Below are 20,349 nucleotides of genomic sequence, written 5' to 3'. Positions count from 1 at the left end.
TATGATCGTGTGGTGCATCATGTTTTAGTATCAGTGGTTAGAGAGGTGTTAAAGAGGCGTTTCAGTGGCTAAATGTGTGAATGTGAGACTATTTTTCACGACTACCAACATTTCCCGTGTTCATAACTTTAAAGTGAACAAACAGACCGAATGGCTTTGAGGTATGAAGTCATGAGGTCAGAGAGGTGTTAGTTTTAGGTGACAGCTAAACTTGTAAAAAGCAGCAGCAGAGGGCTGGTGGTTTTCTTTTTAGATTAAAACTTCGCCTTAAATTGTCAACAGTTGGCACCTCACTTAAAGCGTCAAACCATGTAGTTAAAAACATTTACAGCCAGAGACAGTAAACATGGGTAATTATGTTTATTAAAGTTATCAATATTCAGTTAATTAGCAGATAAAGAGGATTACACAAGCGTTAAAGACATGAGGAAACAGTATGCAAAGTACCATATTTACTACAGTGAAGCTTCTCCTATTTCTCAGACTCTCCATCTCTAGAGGAGCTCAGCTTTGTTGCGGCTTAGGAAGCAGGAAGCAGAAGCAGGAAGCGTTTCAGGAAGCAGATACTGTAAAAGGTGATCTGCAACATGTGTGCTGTATCAGTCCCTCCAAAGCTTTATGGGCTGTATTCACACTGCCTGATCAAACCTTTGTTACACATCCTGTCTGTAAGATACTGCGGTAGAACGAGAGTTAAAGTTGATCCAACTCTGTTTGCTCAAGAAAGAGGAGGCATTTTTACAGCAATTTAGTGAAAACGGCTAATGCACATAGATAATGACACAGCATCTTTCACAAAGCTGATATATAATATAAGTTTTTTTATATACTTTATGATGCTCTACTCATTGATATTAAAACTATATGAGCAACACAATCAGGCAGCATCCCTAAAAACAATATGTTTAAGAAGCAACATCTCATTACTTTGGTTCGTTGATGGTAACATAGATGCTGTTTGGATCAATGGAAACTCCAGCAGAAGAAGAGGAAGCTCTCACAGTGCTGTAGATCACAGTGTCGGGGTCCTAGAAGGAAGCATTACAACACATTCATTAACATTAGAATGTCTACAGGTCCTCAGACCCATACAGAGTGATGGCTAATTTGTTCATGCAGACAAATGAATAATTTGAATTACTTAATTAATTACTTATTAGCTTAAGTAAATAATGACTTTGAATTTCCCCCATTGGGGGATGAATGAAGTATTTTTCTATTCAAAATATGACCCGCAGAGGGTTTCTCTAAACTGCTGCTACGGATGAGAGATGCACTCTGCCTGGCCAACATACACTGGGCTGAATGTACAAATGACCAAATGTCTCCATCAAAAGGCATGGGCATGTTCCAAGATGTCACCGCCAACACTCATTGGGCTCAAACTGTAGCGGTTGATGTGGAAATGAAGTGATGCAGGGAGTATGAGACGGCATTTAGTCCCATTTTACCACCACAGACTACAGATCTTAACCCCACTGGGTATCTTGGAATGAGTTTATGTACATCCATCTCTCTTAGCATCAGTATGAGATCCAGGTAAAAAAACAACAATGACTCCTCTGGATGGAAATGAATGTTATGGCTCTCCATAAGCTGATTGAAAGCACGTTATAAATAAAGCTAAAGGCGGCCCAACAAAACATCGAGCGTATCACAGCTCTGATTAAAGTCTATAAAAGACGTTTGTACCCGAAGTCATGAAAGGTAAAAGCAAACATACCCTGATGCATTTGAATAGAATATTTTGCTGCACTGAGCATATCTACATGTTCGGATGTAACAGAGAATTTGAATAAAAGACCAGTGCTTGACGACTGTTCGGCCCACTGATGGATCTACTATGCTTAAAGGATGTTTTCCAGCAGTGGCAGAGGAAACATGTTACTGGTTTACCAGAAATGCTTGGACAACATTTTGAAAGCAATGCTTTTGCAGCCACTATTATAATGCATTTGAACACTCACCTGGCTTTTTTTCTTGGTGTTCTTGGTGTAGCTGATGGAGGCGTAGGAAACCTCAGGATCAGCCTGCACAGAAAACACAACACAACTCTAACTTTGCTGTGTAAAGTGACAAATTTGTGAATATTTCATGATTCAGTCGTTCAACTCACAGGGTTTTCTTCCTTCTTCCTTTCATTTCCTGAAAAGAGAAACGAGTTGAGTTAATCTTCCGCATTAAGAATCCAGTGATGAACACCATCTACATAAAAGGAGGCCAAATTAGTGCCTGTACTCATCTGAGCTAACAATCTTCACATGTTCAACTTCTTTAATTCAGGTTATGATCAAGTCATTCTCTAGTTTTTCCATCATTGTAAAAGTTTGATTCTCAAACACTAAGTTAACACTTGTTTTCAGCATAATGAGAGAAGTGATCTCATCACTAATGAAGCTTTAATCAGTGCAGGTTCTCACCTTTAGTTTTCTTCCATATGATGATCACCACACCGACTATTAAGAACACGGCGACGCCCACAGACACAATAACAACCCACCATGGCTGACCTGCAGGGAGAATTAAAGTTGGAGTAAAGTCAGTGATCCTTCAGAACATGTCTGTGAACGTCAGGCTGATATTCAGACTAAAAAACCAGAGATTCTGTCACCTCTTTGTGGTTGGGATGGATTGTTGGTTGTAGATATTTGTTTGTCCGCTGATGTTTTTGTTGGTCTTTTTGTCGTAGTTGTTGATGTTCTGTGTTTGGTTCGTGTTACTGATGCTTTTGATGTTGTTGTTGTTTTTGATGTTTTCATCGACGTAGTTGTGGTGGTCAGTTTTGTTGTTGATGTTGATTTTGGTGCTGATGTCACAAATTCTGATTTAGTTGTTTTTTCATCTTTACCTGAAGAAGAACAAGAAGAAAATGTGATAAAGCGTTTATGAGACCATGATCTGAATAATTTACCTTTCAAATTAAGAGATTTTAAAGAATGACTGGAGAACAAAACTCCACTGAGTGTCTACAGCGATCATATTCCAACACAGAGCAGAACAAAGTGACTTTATCATTGTTCTTCTGTTCAGTCACTGCTGAGGATGGAGATATTGTGAGAGAAAGACAGCGAGAGTAAAATTAACTTCATCACTGTGATCATAACTATTGTGATGTTTCAGTGTGTTGTTCTAACAAGACAGTTTGAGCTGAAAACTTTATGATGGAAATACTGACTGTTAATAACAGACAGATCAAACCCAGAGTCTGGTCCTTGTTGTTCTCCTGATATGAACTGTCTGCAGGTGTAACGACCAACATCCTCATCAGTGACCTTCTTTATAACCAGAGAACAGTTCGCTGTGACACTCAGTCTGTCTGATTTAGCTGCTGCTTCTCTGTGAATCTGTCCATGTTCAAACAGTGTTACTGCTCCCATCTTATAACTGAACATCCAGGTAGAACTCTCACAGTTCTGCTGAGGACGTGTCACACTGTAGCAAGGCAAAGAGACGTCATCACCAACTCTGACAGTGAGTTTGTGCAAACTTTGCCCAACAGCTGCTGCTGTGAACAAAAGAGAAAAAGGAAAGAAGTGTTCAATACAAACTGCAACATGACTGTTTGTTTTCAGAGTAACCATCATTTTTTTATAAAAACAAAAGTTTGTGTCTCAGAAAGTAAAGCTTTCAAGGTGCTTTGAGTCAGTTTATTTAACATGTTTAATATGTATCCTGCTCTCGGTGAAGGAGGATGCAGTTTCTCTCTGCTCCCAACCCTTCCCTTTTTTTCTGCCCTGCTGCAGCGTGCTGAGCTCTTTTGGAGCCTCTCTTTACATATCAGACGAATTCAAGAATGATGGAGCTGGTCTCTCAACGCAATTGATCTAATTTTCTCTAATGCAAAGTTGGGGGGAGGAGAACCCTCATGCCCTGACGGGACATTCTTCGCTGGATACTCAATGGACTCCTGGGGGAAATGGAGAATCGTGTGTCTATCGATATTGTCAGTCGAGGACGTGGAAGATATTTATACATTTGGATTTATGATACTTTGGAGTTGGAGGATACCTGGCATTTCAAGAAATTAAGAGATCGTGGACAGCGTTTGAGGGGGTCGCAAGAGCAATCAACACTCAGACTGAGATGCTACATGAGCAGAACCGGAAGCTGGATGTTTCAATCTGGCTCCCTGTGCTGGCCTTGGCAGCCAGCTGCAAAACTGTTTCTCCTAGTTGTTATTTAAACAGACGCTCTGACCTATGTGCTCCCTCCCCTTCCTGAGGACTCCTGTGGAAACTGTTTAGACTGGTTGACAAACTTTCCACCACCGTCAAGGACAATGGCCTGAGACAGCGCTGCACAGACTTATTTGCACACACCCACATGCGCACACACACACACACACACACACACACACATGCTCATTGATAACACATGCAATTCCCACACCTCCTCACCGGTCCCAATGCTTGATGTTGTGTGTATGTTGAATGAATTGAATATCCTTACCTGTAAACTGAAGCATCAGGATCAGGAATAAAGACATTTTAATCCATCTGAATGTAACCATTGTGACTCTCCGTCTCTCTTGTTGTCTCGTTAACAAATGACTCAGTCTGAAGGGATTTCTTCTTAAACATGAATACGTTTTCTGCTTCCTGTGGTTTGGGAGGCGTCACGTCCTCATCACCAGAGAAGTTGATGCCTCAACAACAGTATTCACTGCAGGCTTTTTTCTTGCTGTCCAAACTACAGAGACGTAGTTTAAAGCTGAACTATTGGAATTTAGAGTCACATTAACAGCACACTGAGACGCAGTTAAAGCTGATTTGAATGCATTTATTTTCCAGCACAAATCCAGCTGTTCACCCAACAGATAGAAGGTTTCCTTATAAACATCACTGAGCAGTAGTGGAGAGATGAAGCAAACATTTGCTCACAAAAAACAGAATGAAAAGAAAAAGATAAAAATGATATTCTCGAGAGTTTGGAGTTTGGAAACATGCAACTGATAGTACTCTTTGATTTAAATATTTAAATATTTATTAATTCTATGTACTTAGAAATACAAACAGGATTTATCTTTAAGGTATGATCGTGTGGTGCATCATGTTTTAGTATCAGTGGTTAGAGAGGTGTTAAAGAGGCGTTTCAGTGGCTAAACGTGTGAATGTGAGACTCTATTTTTCACGACTGCCAACGTTTCCCGTGTTCATAAATTTAAAGTGAACAAACGGACCATCCGGCTTTAAGGTATGATGTCATGTGACACAAGGTGTTTTTCTGTCAGTGGTTAGAGATGCGAGGTGAGCATTGACGGTGAGGCTGATTAAGACATTTCACACTTTAAGCACGGGGTTATTAACATGAGTACTTTGCACACAGAGACAATTAAGGGCTTGCAGTTTATCCAGCAAAAAACAGCAAGTCACTACCACCGACTAGTAATGATGCTGTGGAGAGGGGATAGAAATTGGGGGTGCACACGCTCAATGCACGCCACGGGGAATAACATTAGGATAATAACACAAATAATGTTACTCAAGAAGCCATCCATCACGCACAGTGCCAGCTTGTTGTCTGTTCCCAACATTGCTGTTACTCAAAGTTCAAAGTTATTTTTAATTTATTTATTTATTTTTTCCCTTGTCCTGTCCAGCATCATGGCAGCAGAATTGTAATTTGAATACCGTTTATGCTAAACACATTTGCTATGCCAAGGGAAGCTTTATGAATGTAAAGCTCCCCTTGACGCCCATCAACTCCTCATTTTTATTTATTAATTTTTGTTACAATATTTAACATGATATGATAATAGTGCCGAACCGGACCGGGGGACAGAGAGAGAGGGAAAGCGAAGAAGAGAAAAAAAGAACAGAAACATGAAGAGACAAACATAAAAAACAATGAAAAATCCGACAACCAGCTGCTACACCTGTAAAAACAAAACTGAAGACGATTCACGGCTTTTGTGGGGAATCCAACCTTAGAAGCACCAGGAGCACCTGGAAGCAGACAAGCAGAGAACAAACACACAAACAAAAAACAAAACAAAAAAACACAAGCAGCAGCAATCTCATATAATACACAGGTGACCTTAAACCACAGGACAGCACAACAACTGCTTAGTGAGCATAGTGAGCATGCTACTGGGCTAATGAATGTGTGTGAGTGTGAGTGTGTGTGTGCGTGTGTGTGTGTGTGTGTGTGCATGAACATGCAATACACATAGATGGTCCCACATAATAAAGCCTGATTTATACTCGGAAACCAGGTCGTCTGCGTGTGTGTCGCAGTTAACGCAGACATGCCCCCCCCCCCTACGCAGACACTACGCAGACACTCTGGTGCACCTCCTCAAAATTGTAACTCGCCGCAGACAGTGCCGCAGACATCGCCGCAGGGAGGAGAAAGGAGGCCTCTGATTGGTCAACTCTACATCCGCTCTACGCTATGCGTATTTCCGGTTTGCTAACCGGCTGACGCTAACCGTGCTAACCGTGACGATTCTTTCCCTCTCTGCCAGTTCCAGTAGTAGCAATATTTCTTCTATTTCTAGATCGATCAGCTGCATCTCAATCAAAGTGCGCATTCGTCCAGTCGCCATTGTTGTTGAATGACCTCCGTAACCGTAACACCCACAATCCTAGCTTGTTCGTGATTGTCCCTCTTGCGTTGTGGCGTGGGATTAACATAGCGCAGACAGCGCTTCAAGGCATAAATCAAAAATAATTGCGTCGTGTCTGCGACAAGCTCACTGCGACACACTGCTGCGAAGTATACACAAGCCTTAACCATGCTTAAATATCAGTGTATAGTGTCACAATCCCCCCCCCCCCAGCAATCAGAAGCAGGCCGAGAGGGCCCCCAGACCCAGGCCACCAACAGCCCCCAAGGAGCACAGAACCCGGGAAGCCCATCATAGGGACGACCACGCATCCCCCCAGAAGACAGCAGAGGAAGCTCCCAGACAGAGCCCCCACAAGCATCGGGCAGAGCCCCCCCGGCGACCAGAGGCGGCAGCCTACCAGCCCCGCCAGGCCCCCGCCACCCAGACATGGGCCGCGCACCGGAACCGGCCCCCGCGAGCCCGTGCGTCACCAAAACCCCCCGGCAGGGGCCCCGCCCAACACCCGAGAGGGCCAGGCGCCCCAGACAGCCAACCGCAGTGGGCCAGCGCCTGCCCCAGTGCCCCTGGGCAAGCGCCCCGGGAGTCAAGACGTGCCCACAGGTGGGTGAGGCCGCGAGCAGCGGGGAGAAGCAATGCCCCCCCCATCAGGAACAGCACAAGCAGGCCAGAGGACAGCAGGACCCAGACCCAGTCAAGAGAAAAAAGAAAAATTAATTAATTAATTAATTAATTAATTAATTAATAATAATAATAATAACTAGAAAGAGCTGTTCCTGCGAAACAGCTGTGAGAATGCATGAGCTGAATTACCTTAATAAAGAAAAATCTTAAAAAGCTAAAAGATTTGAACATTTTAAAATTTGAATGGTGTCTCTAGCTGAAAGTATGCAAAAGTAGTTAAGATTTGAAGGATTTGAAATGATCTGAAGGATTCGAAGGATTTGAAGAATTTGAAGGATTTGAAAGGATTGAAATTATCTGAAGAATTTGAAGGATTTGAAAGGATTTAAATGATCTGAAGGATCTGAAGGATTTGAAGAATTTGAAGGATTTGAAGATAAAATTAAGCTAGAAACAGTAGAAATGTCTGAAAGTATGCTTAAATAATTATATAAAAAAAATGTATATATAAAGTGTGGTCTGACATGATGGGGATTGAACCCGGGCCACCTGCACAAAAGGCTGGTAGTGTTACCATTAAGCCATTTCATTCTGTTACACCAAATGTGCATTTGACCTACTTAAAGACTACACAAACAGACACAGAGCTAGCTGCTGCAGCCGCGGGACAAATCTGAGGCGCAGACTGTCTTCTATCGCGTCTTGTGAGAAAAGTTGAGCAGCTACAAAAATAATTTGAACACCATTAGAAGCAGAAGGCTTAAAGGAACTTAGCAAAGGACTTTTACATCTGTGGAGTCAACTATATTTAAATCCAAGCAGTTTGAAACACTTGAAGCTGATTCAAAAATGGCAGATTTCCTCAAAATTTGAGAAGTTGTTCAAGCTTAAAGGCTCATAGTTCAAAATCTGTCCATGTGAGCTCTTTAAGAGTTACATTGGCTGAAAGAGGACAAGTTTTCCTACATTTTAAGGTATAATTTGTTTCTCTCAGTTAAACTGTATGAAAGTTATAGTAATTTGTTTGAAAAGTTGAAACTTATCAGCACTGCTGAATGTCTCACTCTAAAATCCAAGAAGGAACTTCATTTTCATATTTTTTAAACTGTCATATTTCAAAATTGGCTGAATATTTTTAAAAGATGAAACAATTGGTAACAGCTGAATGTCTTATGAACATTTTAAAATTTGAATGGTGTCTCTAGGTTAAAGTATGCTGAAGCAGTTACGATTTGAAAAGATTTGAAGATTTTGAAGGATTTGAAAGAATTTGAAGATAAGGATTTGGAGAACTTAATTTTCATATTTTTGAAACTGTCATATTTCAAAATTGGCTGAATATTTTTAAAAGATGAAACAATTGGTAATAGCTGAATGTCTTATGAACATTTTAAAATTTGAATGGTGTCTCTAGCTGAAAGTATGCTGAACTAGTTAAGATTTGAAGGATATGAAAGGATTTGAAAGGATTTGGAAGGATTTGAAGATTTAACATTAGTTTCAATGGGAAAAAAGTTGAACAAAAAGCTTAATATCTTAAAAAGTTGAAAAGTTAGAAACACCAAAAAATAATTGCAGGAAAGAGCTGAAAGAGCTGAACATTTTGATACCAAAATTGTTGAAATAGCTGAAAGTATGCTGAAGTAGTTGAAGGACAAAAATCGGCGGAAGAATAATAATACGGTATAATAATAAAGAGAAACAGGAACTTAATAGTGAGAATGCTTAATGCATTCTCACAATAATAATAATAATAATAAATAAATACATACATAAAAAAATATATAAAAAATACATACCCAAAGAGCCTCGCCCATCAGATACCACTCAGTGCTGTCGCCCCCCAAAACCTAATGTGTGTGTGTGTGTGTGTGTGTGTGTGTGTCTCATGATTAGTAATGTCTAAGGTGTAATTAAAACAAGGGCGGGTGGCTGCTAGGGCTGTCGCAATAACCGCAAAAATGAAATATCGCAATATGATGATGCCCACCGCGCTTCATGATGGGTCACCACGATTACCGCACGTATTTTCGATAGCGTCCGTGCAGGTTTCAATCTACATGCGCACGATGTGACGATCGTTTTGACGAACTACTTTTTCCATCACCTCACTAGACCTGATCTCGCCACAACTTAACACACTTTAGAAAGAGAAAATGGAAGCCGCACTAGTATCGAAAGCAAATGTTACTTCGCCCCTTTGGGAGCATTTCGGCTTTCAACCAAATGAAAAGGGTGAACCAGCCAATTTAAACGAGGCGATTTAAAATCTGCCAAAAAATAGTTCAAGTGAAACGAGGGAACACAGCTAATTTAAAGGCTCACCTAGCAAGCTATCATCCGGCTATTGCGGCACGGTTGCCGCTGCCTCCTGCCACACAGAGTCGCGGAGCAGCTCATGTTGGGGCGAGCCGACAACTTAGAGTGTAACAAGGACATGACCGAGATATAATTTTTTTTGTGTGTGAAATTGTAGTGCCTGGTACATCTCATTTTGTATACTTAATTTAAAAAAACAACAAAACAGGCACTTGTTTTTTAGTTCATTTCATATTTTATTTGCATTTAAAAGTTCAACTTCAGCCTTCTCCTGAATTCTGTTTTTAAGTTCAATCAGTAGGAGAAACAACTTGCATCTCACATCTGTGCCGTTACCGCCCTTTGTTCTGCTTTCAATAAAATAAAGTGTTATAAAGTTGCCATGTCTTTTTATAACCTTTTTTAAATGTGTAAGTGCTATGTTTCAGAGGAAATATTGCAATGAGTTTAGTTATTTAGTAATTAACAAACGAATTTGCTAGAAAGATAGATAAAAAAAAAAAGATGGCGCAATAATATCGCATATCGCAATATTGAGCCGCCTTGACTCACCGCAGGGGGAATTCCTCAACCGCGACAGCCCTAGTGGCTGCAGAGTGCAGCAAAGGGGACCACCTACGTGGACCCATCCGCTGCCCCCCACAGAACACACCCGCCCTCAAACCCTACGTGTGTGAATGTGTGCTGTGTACAGGAGCCAGAAGGGAGAGGGGTATGGGGATCTCGAAGACCGGGGGAGAGAGGCTCCCCCGGAGAGGGCAGCCAAGGAATGGCTGCAACAGGCACCCCTGTTTCCTGGGATCCGCCACAGAGCAGGAGGGCTCAATGTTCACCAGGTCCGGGGCCCGCAGCGTATTTGAGGGTTCAAAGTTATTTAACAGTGCTGTATGGACACAGGCAGCGCATGGCTCCTCGCTGTGTTGCGCTCCAACGCCGGCCGCAGCTCTGCGCACAGTTCCAGGAGGATAGCCCTCAAAAGCGGCTGATGAGCCAGTCGTCATCATGTGCCAGCAAATCCTCTCTGTCTCTGAACACACGCTCTCTTCGAATAGCACCATTTGCAATGTCTTCTAATACTGCTAAAGCAGCCATTGTTTCCAATGGTATGCATTGCACCACTTTACGCATTCTTTTATATCCACTCGTGTATTTGCAGATACATGGGTGTGTTCATTTTTCATCAGTGTTTTATTGTTCATGCGTCTTAAAGTGTACATCACAGTCTGAGGACTAATTGTTTTCACATTTACTTATTATAATAGTTCGCCAACATCACCTCTATGTGTCAACAAAGAATCAACAGCCGTAGAAACGTGCGTACGCCAGCCATGAAGTTGGCGTGAGGCACCGCACATTTCCACGGTCATTTCACTCTTGGTACACTTGAACTTTGCCATGAAAAAGAGCACAAGCCACGTTTTGGCACGTACGCACCCTTTTTTCATTAGGTCCCAGGAGTCTGCAGTTTCCTCAGGAAAAAAGGAAGTGCTGCTTACACAAAGGTGAGTCTATGAGTAATAACAATTTCAAGGTATTTGTGTGACTCGACCCTTTCTATTGGCTGGTTGCTGACTCTCAAAGTAGGAAAGGAAGGAGGATCTTAACAGTCAACTACCATATCCTTTGTTTGGAAGGTGCTGTGGTCAAGACTGTTGTGCACCTCTGTAAAATGTCCATCCCAGAATGTAATTTACTCTGTCAGTGCTGGTGATCTCCAGATCACAGTGTCAACAGAGTTTTCAATGTATGTCGGATGGCCTGTGTGCTGATGGGTCTCCATCTTTATTAGAAGGAGTGGTGACCTGTCCAGGGTGTACTCTCATCTGATTGTAGGTGGGAGAGGTTCCAGCAATCCTGCAGACCATAGTGCAGGTATGGAAACTGAATGAATTCTGTTGAAAAATAGACATTTCTTCTTCTTCTGCTATATTTCCTGTCAATAACCAACCAACAACCACGATCACAGTGTCATCAGAGTTTTTAATGTGTGTTTTATGTTTTGGCCGTCTATGTGCTGATGGGTCTGTTGCTTCATTTTGCCTCTGGCTTTTAAGTGGTGTGATGTGACTTTTGAAAGTTTCTGCCTGAGTTGCTCATGTTGAGGGTTTAATGATAAAAAAGAAACCACCAGACCTCTGCTGCTGCTGTTCCCACATTAACTAAGTTTAGTTCAGTTAAGCCGCCAACAGAAACTAACAACTCATTAACCACTGATGCACCACCATGATGTTTCATATGACCTCACACGACCCAGTCAGTTTGTTTACTTTGTTTTAATGTACCAAACAAAAGTTGGCAGTCTTGAATAAAGTGCTCCATCACCTTTTACAATGAGGCGTGAGGGTGAAGGAGAGCTGCCGAGACTATAATATAGCAGCTTGCTACATGTAAGCACATACCAATAAGTCTGTAAGATGGAACAAAGAGGAGGAGCAGCAGCTTTACAGGGACCTCCGTTTTGCAGCGACATACCACAGTGATGTGTAAAAATGGCCGAAAGTCTTTATGCTACAATTTATTGTCGAAAATGATTGAAAGCAAATATATGAACATTTTCATTTTTCTACTTGCTTAAGACCAATTTCATTTAGCTTCCTCTTCTAGAGAGCTGCTGTCTGATTCAGACATGTACATCAACAGAACATAAAATCTGAGTGAACATGGCAGGGAGGGTCATCTGATCTAAACTTGCTCTGATGTGTGTAAATCTGGGGAAAGCAGGTGAGTTTTTAGAGGACTGATAACTGCTGCAGTGGGACTTGAACATGCATGCTCAATGTCACGTTCCCACATTAATACAAGTTAACCCGCCAACAGAAACTAACACCTGCACAACCACAGATCCACCAAAAAGGCTGTAACATGACATCATACCATAAAGGCGGCTGGTGGCTCTTGGTTACCTTATTAGGTAAAATTAATGTGGGAATTAATAGTTCTCAGACAAAAAAAAGATAAATATGTCAGGGGTACCATGAACATTAAATGTTACAGTGAGTTCAAAAGTTTCCTTCCTTTGACAGATTCATCCAGTTAAGAAAGATTCAGATGTTATTAATCGAGGCTTCACTTGACAAAGGTGAGAACAAATAGTGATGTCATTACGAGGAAGTGGCGCCTCACAAGCCACATGCAGCACAGAACGTATTCATGTTTAAGAAGAAATCCCTTCAGACTGAGTCCTTTGTTAACGAGACAACGAGAGAGACAGAGAGTCACAATGGTTACATTCAGATGGATTAAAATGTCTTTATTTCTGATCCTGATGCTTCAGTTTACAGGTAAGGATACACATTAAAAATGTTAAATAAACTGACTCAAAGCACCTTTAAAGCTTTACTTTCTGAGACACAAACTTGTGTTTTTATCAAAAATGATGGTTACTCTGAAAACAAACAGTCATGTTGCAGTTTGTATTGAACACTTCTTTCCTTTTTCTCTTTTGTTCACAGCAGCAGCTGTTGGGCAAAGTTTTCCCTCATTCACTGTGAGAGTTGGTGATGACGTCTCTTTGCCTTGCTACAGTGTGATACGTCCTCAGCAGAACTGTGAGAGAACTGCCTGGTTGTTCAGTAATAAGATGGGAACAGTAAGGCTGTTTGTATTTGGACAGATTTACAGAGATGCAGCAGCTAAATCAGACAGACTGAGTGTCACAGCGAACTGTTCTCTGGTTATAAAGAAGGTCACAGAAGAGGATGTTGGTCGTTACACCTGCAGACAGTTCATATCAGGAGAACAACTAGGACCAGACTCTTGGTTTGATCTGTCTGTTATTAACAGTGAGTATTTCCATCATGAAAGAATCAGTTCAGCCTTTATTGAAACATCACAATAACTGTAAAACCAGTTGGTCGGTCTTATATTTGTATTTATATGCAAGAAATATGCTAATAAGCAGAGGTGCACGTAAGTGGTGCGCAGGTGCTGTAACGCTCATTTGCGTACCTAAGATTCGGGGATAGATAGTTGCGCAATCTGTAGTGCAGGATCGGCCTGTGAGCCACTGTTTTAGAACGTCATCAAAATGTCAAAGAAGCAAGCTCCATTAAGCGATTACTTTGGTGTTCCTCCACCTCCAAAGAAATGTCAGACTGAGTCTGTTCTCCGAAAAGTGGCTGCAGGAGGTCAGCTGGCTTCAAAATTATGAACGTACAGAGATGTGGTGCAGAATATGCCGTGAAAATCCCACTCTGGTGGGAAAAAACGGCACCTTTTATACAGGTACCAAAAACTTTAGTCACCCAGCTTTTGATTAGCACGCCAATAGCAGAGCGCACCAGAAAGCAGTTCAATTACAAGGGTTTAAAGAACAGACATTTAGTTGTGTTGCTTGTACATGTCACATTATCCACAGATCTCTATTTTGTTCCTCCCGTGCAGTGTTGTATAAAGTACTGAAATCTCACACTCAAGTAAAAGTATAGGTACCCCTCCAAAATATGACTTTGGTAAAAGTCCAAGTCACTGACTGAAATGTTACTTGAGTTAAAGTCTTAAAGTATCCGAAACGTCTTGTACTTAAGTATGAGAATTATTGTAAAAATAGATGTACTTAAGTAATGTAATGAAAAGTATAAGTAAAAAGTAAACAAGGCAAATGCAGTTTGAATGACATTTTTTTATATTTTGGTAAACTTTGAAAGTCAAATACACTTAAAATCTACACACAACCAAGTGCAGGCAAAATTTAGACCAGGTTTAGACAGAAAATACAAACTTTGTGAACCTTTAAGTTTTTCTTCTTCAAGTAAGGTCAGTGCTGAAAATGAGGCGTACATTACACCATTAAGAAAAAAATGAAACAAAAGAGGCTGCTACTGTTATTGCCATCATTATAAACAAAATTTAAAGAAAAAAATAGGAGAAAACTGAAGCGTATCTGGCATCTGAAGAGGGAGTCCAGTTTGAAACCCCTTTTGTAAACCTTTCTAAAAAATAAATAAAATAACTCGGTACAGAAAATGCGGCCAACATCACCAAAAAAAAGAATTGGGAGGGAACTGCAGCTTATCTGGCATCTGAAGAGGAAGAACGTTTTTGTAAAACTACCTTAAAACCTAAAAAAGGGGAGTTTCTGTAAGATAGAATTTGCACGTCATTGGGCAGGCATAACATGCATGGGGTCAAAACACTGTTGTGTTTTTTTTCTCTCTCTCTCTCTCTCTTTTTTTTGTAACGAGTAACTAAACCGAACAATGAAAATGTATTGGAGTAAAAGTATGCAATTAAGTTCGGAAATATAGTGAAGTAAAAGAGAAAGTTGTCAAAAAAGTTTAAACTCGAGGAAAGTACAAAGTATTCCAAAATATACTTAAGTACAGTAGTGAAGTATTTTTACTTCGTTACTATACAACACTGCTCCCGTGTGGTTGGTTAAGGAAAAAATGTGTTTAAAATTTGAGGACCAAGCAACAACCCTAGGTTCTCCCCTGAGAACAAGACCAAAAATCTTATGTGCACCCCTGAGGCTGCTAATAAATGTACTTTAAATGTGTTTAATCTCAAATATCAAACGAAGTGAGACTGACTACAGGTCAGTTAAAAGAGGTTAAAAAAATAATAAATAATCTATAGAACAAGAATGAAAATAATACTGTAAGATGTATTCTTCCTTTAACTGAAAGAGCCGTGTTTGTTAGTTTTTTCTATTTCTATAAGTTTGTATTACTAATTTAAAATTAATTATGAACACAAACTTTATGTTTGAATTAAAATTATATTTTTAACTTTTTTCTGTTCTTGTCAACAGCTGTCAAGAGGAAACCTCTGTCCTCTGTCACTGTCAGAGTTGGTGATGACGTCTCTTTGCCTTGCTACAATATGATACATTATCAGCATAACTGTGAGACTACTTTCTGGATGTTCAGTAATAAGATGGGAACAGTAGCACTGATTGAACATGGACGGATTCACAGAGAAGCAGCAGCTAAATCAGACAGACTGAGTGTCACAGCGAACTGTTCTCTGGTTATAAAGAAGGTCACTGATGAGGATGATGGTCGTTACACCTGCAGACAGTTCATATCAGGAGAACAAGGACCAGAGTCTGAGGTTGATCTGTCTGTTATTAACAGTGAGTATTTCCATCATTAAGATCTCAGCTCAAACTGTCTTGTTAGAACAACACACTGAAACATCACAATAGTTATGGTCACAGTGATGAGGGGTTATTGGGAGGTGAATGGGAGGGGTATTGTGGTGCTGGCAACACAGCAGGGTGTGAGACGTGTGCTGGTGAGTCTGTTTTTTTTTGTACTTTTAGTGCTGTTTAATTTGAAGTTACTATTTTTGCTTGTGAGAATATAATGGCAGCAGGGACTCACCCTAATTTGGTTAGCATCCTTTTCCTTTTTATGCTTTTTGTGCCATTTTTGGGGAAACTGTGGCTTCCTACTCTTGCTTTGTGACTCTGGGATGGTGTCATGCCGAAAAGTGCATCCCCTGCTGGTCATGCTTTAAAGAGAGTCTGGAATGGAATGATATAACTATTATAATTTGTTTACCTGATTGAATTAACACGCCAATTTCTTCAACAAAAATTAATAATCAAGTTTCATAGTTTTAGGTTCATTTCTAGATTATTTCATCTGGGCTACACTGAGTAAAGACTGAGTATAAAGATTGTTCATAGAAAATGTCTCCAACCGTCTTTCTTGCCTACTACTAAAGTGTTAGTCACGGCCCTTACTTTGGAATATTTGTACAATAATATAATGATAGGTGAAATGGATGCTCTGTACAATTGTCGGATTATCACAAGTGTACATGTTTTATTCATCTACATGAAGAAATGAGAAAAAAAGATGAACGAATGAAACACCATCAGCTCAATATTATCACTGTAACTTTATTGGATAAATGTAATAATCCACACCTGAAACGGCTTACGCGCGCTGCACAGAATGGGGATGCATTTCTCGGCATAACACCGGAGACAGCTCCGGTTTGGTCAGAGGAATCAATTCTCTGTCTCCAGGACTGTTTCCATGACACAGACTGGGACCTGTTTAAAGAGGTTTGTGTGGTGGATCTTGACGAACTAACTGATGTTGTCTCTTCTTATCTGTCTTTTTTGTGAGTCCTCTATTATTCCACAGAAGGAAATTTTAGTTTCCTTAAAAAATGCCATGTCTCCCTAAAAGGAAGGTCTGACCTGGTGCTTTCTAATGAACTGAACTTTTTTTTTAAACCGTTTTAATATCTGTGATTTTACTGATGAACTGTCAGCTTTTCGAAACATTTTCTCTTCTCAGAGCAGTGTAGTGGAGTTAAGGAGAGGAAAAGTCCTGGTCCTGATGGTATTGGAGGTCGTGTTCTTAAGAACTGTGCAGTCCAGCTGGCAGTCGATAACTATAAATTATAATACATAGAAGTTTCTGCTGCTGCCGTCAGGGCGGAGGTACATCCTGCTAAAATGCAGGACCAATAGATACAGACATTCTCTCCTCCCTGTTGCCATTGCTCTGCTAAATAAGCAGCTTTACTTTGTTTTTATTCATCATTGTCTCTTCCCTGCCTTTTTATTTTGTTTTGCTTTGTCTTTGTTGTTTTTGCATGATTGTTGCAACGACTGAATGACTGCTTGCTGCAAACCAAATTACCCAACGGGGATAATAAAGATGCCTTGAACCTTTGATGAAGTTAATTTTACTCTCGTTGTCTTTCTCTCACAATATCTCCATCTTCAGCAGTGACTGAACAGAAGAACAATGATAAAGTCACTTTGTTCTGCTCTGTGTTGGAATATGATCGCTGTAGACACTCAGTGGAGTTTTGTTCTCCAGTCATTCTTTAAAATCTCTTATTTTAAAGGTAAATTATTCAGATCATGGTCTCATAAACGCTTTCTCACATTTTCTTCTTGTTCTTCTTCAGGTAAAGATGAAAAAAAAACTAAATCAGAATTTGTGACATCAGCACCAAAATCAACAGGAACAACGAAACTGACCACCACAACTACGTCACTGAAAACATCAAAAACAACAACAACAACAACATCAGCGGACAAACAAACATCTACAACCAACAATCCATCCCAACAACAAAGTGGTGACAGAATCTCTGGTTTATTTCAGGAAACTCTGAATGTCAGACTGACACTTGGCTGTTGGTCAAGTCATGATGAAATAAAAACATCACTGTTTCATTGTCAGATTTTCCACATTTGTTGAGATGCATCATCGTGTCTGTGGGTTTAGCAGCTCTGATTATATCTATCATCATCGTCAGCATGTGGACAAAAACTAAAGGTGAGAATACTCACAGAGGAAAGATTTTATCATTAAAAGTGGATTTTTACTGTTGAAGCTGAACTCAAGTCTTTTGTCTTTTTGTCGTTTCAGGAAGCAAAACACAGATGGAAGAAAACGCTGTGAGATTAAACACTGATTATTCAAATGAGAATGACAGTAAATTACTCTACAGAGCAGAACCGTGTTTATTATATCAGTTTATTATTAAATGTGTTCCAACAAAAGTGAGAAGATGGCAGACAAGAAAGCACTGAACTGAGCGTGTTGTTGAATTTAAGTGGTTATATGAGCAAAGGATTCACTGTGGTGGAAATCTAGATCAAAGACATGTAACAGAAAGTAAAGAAGATGCAGTTATGGGACAAACATGACATAATAAGACAGTTCAGAACAACAATCTATAACCTGAGTTTTACACACAGTGTGTTTGTGTTGTTTCCCTCAGGTGCACCATGATGAAGATGAAGATGAAGGTTCAGTGTGGTATGAAAACACTGCAGAGCCTTCTGCTTCTGTCAGACTCCACTGACCAGTAACAAACATCCACTCACCATAACAATGAGTCCACTGCTGTTAAAGATCATCTCATCACGTTTTACACCCGAACACAGCAGCAGAATCACAGGATTATTTCACTATTTCATTATTTTGATGTGTAAAGAGGTAAACTTTTGTTTATTTCTTTTTAAAAACATCCGCAGCTAAATCAGAGCAGAAGAGCTGGATCTTACCCGGATTAAACAGGAAATTTAACTTTGAGTTATTATGATTTCACATGTCAGATCCTGATTTTGTCTCATCCTGCAACACTTTGCTTTAAGATCCTGTGTGTCCCTCTAACAACAAAGATCACAGTCCCTTTAAAGGGAAACTGGGTACAGGTGTGCATAATCTTAGTGTCCACGCCTTCCAGGCACAAACCTACCACCTCTGCACCCGGTCAGTAAATAACAGGGATTTTTCATGTCCAAAACAGGGTTTGCTTCAACTGCACAGCTACCCCTGTAGATCTGCTGAATATGTCTGAATTCATCAATGAAATTCTGGAGACATTTTCTTTCTTCCTCTGTTATATTTCCCACTTTGCTCATGTAAGAAGTCAAATTCTGATGAAAGGCTTTATGAGTGTAAACTCCCCATATGAGATGCTTTTATTTAACGTCCACGTAAACAGACATTTTAATCAAAACAGCTTTAGTTTAAGAAACATTTCCTCTGGAAACACATCTTTTCCACTCTCTTCATGTACTGCCCATTTAAACAGATGAGTTATTGGGTTTTTAATCTGCAATTTTACATTGTTTTAGGAGATGTTTTTCATTTCAGTTCACATTTATAATCATAAATAAAGGAAACCACCAGCCCTCTGCTGCTGCTGCTGTTCCCACTTTAATACAAGTTTAGCTGCCAGCAGAAACCAGCGCCTCTCTAACCACTGACAGAAAAACACCATGTATCACATGACATCTTACCTTTAAGCTGGTTGGTCCGTTTGTTCCCTTTAAAGTTATGAACACGGGAAACGTGGGTACTCGTGAAAAATAGTCTCACATTCACACATTTAGCCACTGAAACGCCTCTTTAACACCTCTCTAACCACTGATACTAAAACATGATGCACTACACGACATCATACTTTAAAGACAAATCCTGTTTGTATTTCTAAGTACATAGAATTGATCAATATTTAAATCAAATAGTAATATCAGTTGCATGAAAGATATTAGCCATGTTCCAAAATCTGTTCAAGTCATATTTTTATCTTTTTCTTTTCATTCTGTTATTTGTGAGCAAATGTTTGCTTCATCTCTCCACTACTGCTCAGTGATGTTTATAAGGAAACCTTCTATCTGTTGGGTGAACAGCTGGATTTGTGCTGGAAAATAAATGCATTCAAATCAGCTTTAACTGCGTCTCAGTGTGCTGTTAATGTGACTCTAAATTCCAATAGTTCAGCTTTAAACTACGTCTCTGTAGTTTGGACAGCAAGAAAAAAGCCTGCAGTGAATACTGTTGGTCAGGCATCAACTTCTGTGGTGATGAGGAAGTGACGCCTCCCAAGCCACAGGAAGCAGAAAACGTATTCATGTTTAAGAAGAAATCCCTTCAGACTGAGTCATTTGTTAACGAGACAACGAGAGAGACAGAGAGTCACAATGGTTACATTCAGATGGATTAAAATGTCTTTATTCCTGATCCTGATGCTTCAGTTTACAGGTAAGGATACACATTAAACATGTTAAATAAACTGACTCAAAGCACCTTGAAAGCTTTACTTTCTGAGACACAAACTTGTGTTTTTATCAAAAATGATGGTTACTCTGAAAACAAACAGTCATGTTGCAGTTTGTATTGAACACTTCTTTCCTTTTTCTCTTTTGTTCACAGCAGCAGCTGTTGGGCAAAGTTTTCACACACTCACTGTCAGAGTTGGTGATGACGTCTCTTTGCCTTGTTACAGTGTGATACGTCCTCAGCAGAACTGTGAGAGAACTACCTGGTTGTTCAGTAATAAGATGGGAGCAGTAACACTGTTTGAACATGGACAGATTCACAGAGATGCAGCAGCTAAATCAGACAGAC

The 20,349-nt window shown here is 40.1% G+C and overlaps 1 protein-coding gene across 1 annotated transcript; it reads right to left on the bottom strand.

The window, feature by feature from the left end:
- Positions 1–933: 933 nt before the first annotated feature.
- On the bottom strand, positions 934–4,510 carry LOC142375646 (uncharacterized). The gene is made up of 6 exons (XM_075459791.1): positions 4,450–4,510; positions 3,176–3,505; positions 2,612–2,848; positions 2,117–2,510; positions 1,968–2,030; positions 934–1,028 (listed from the first exon to the last, which is right to left on the bottom strand). The coding sequence occupies exons 1-4, from the start codon at positions 4,508–4,510 to the stop codon at positions 2,404–2,406; spliced, it is 735 nt and encodes a 244-aa protein (XP_075315906.1). The 3' UTR covers positions 934–1,028; positions 1,968–2,030; positions 2,117–2,403.
- Between the last annotated feature and the right edge of the window lie 15,839 nt (positions 4,511–20,349).

This window comes from Odontesthes bonariensis, chromosome 24, assembly GCF_027942865.1.
Source record: "Odontesthes bonariensis isolate fOdoBon6 chromosome 24, fOdoBon6.hap1, whole genome shotgun sequence".
NCBI lineage: Eukaryota > Metazoa > Chordata > Actinopteri > Atheriniformes > Atherinopsidae > Odontesthes > Odontesthes bonariensis.
Note: the sequence above shows the minus strand (reverse complement) of the source record. Positions and strands in the feature narration are given on the sequence as shown.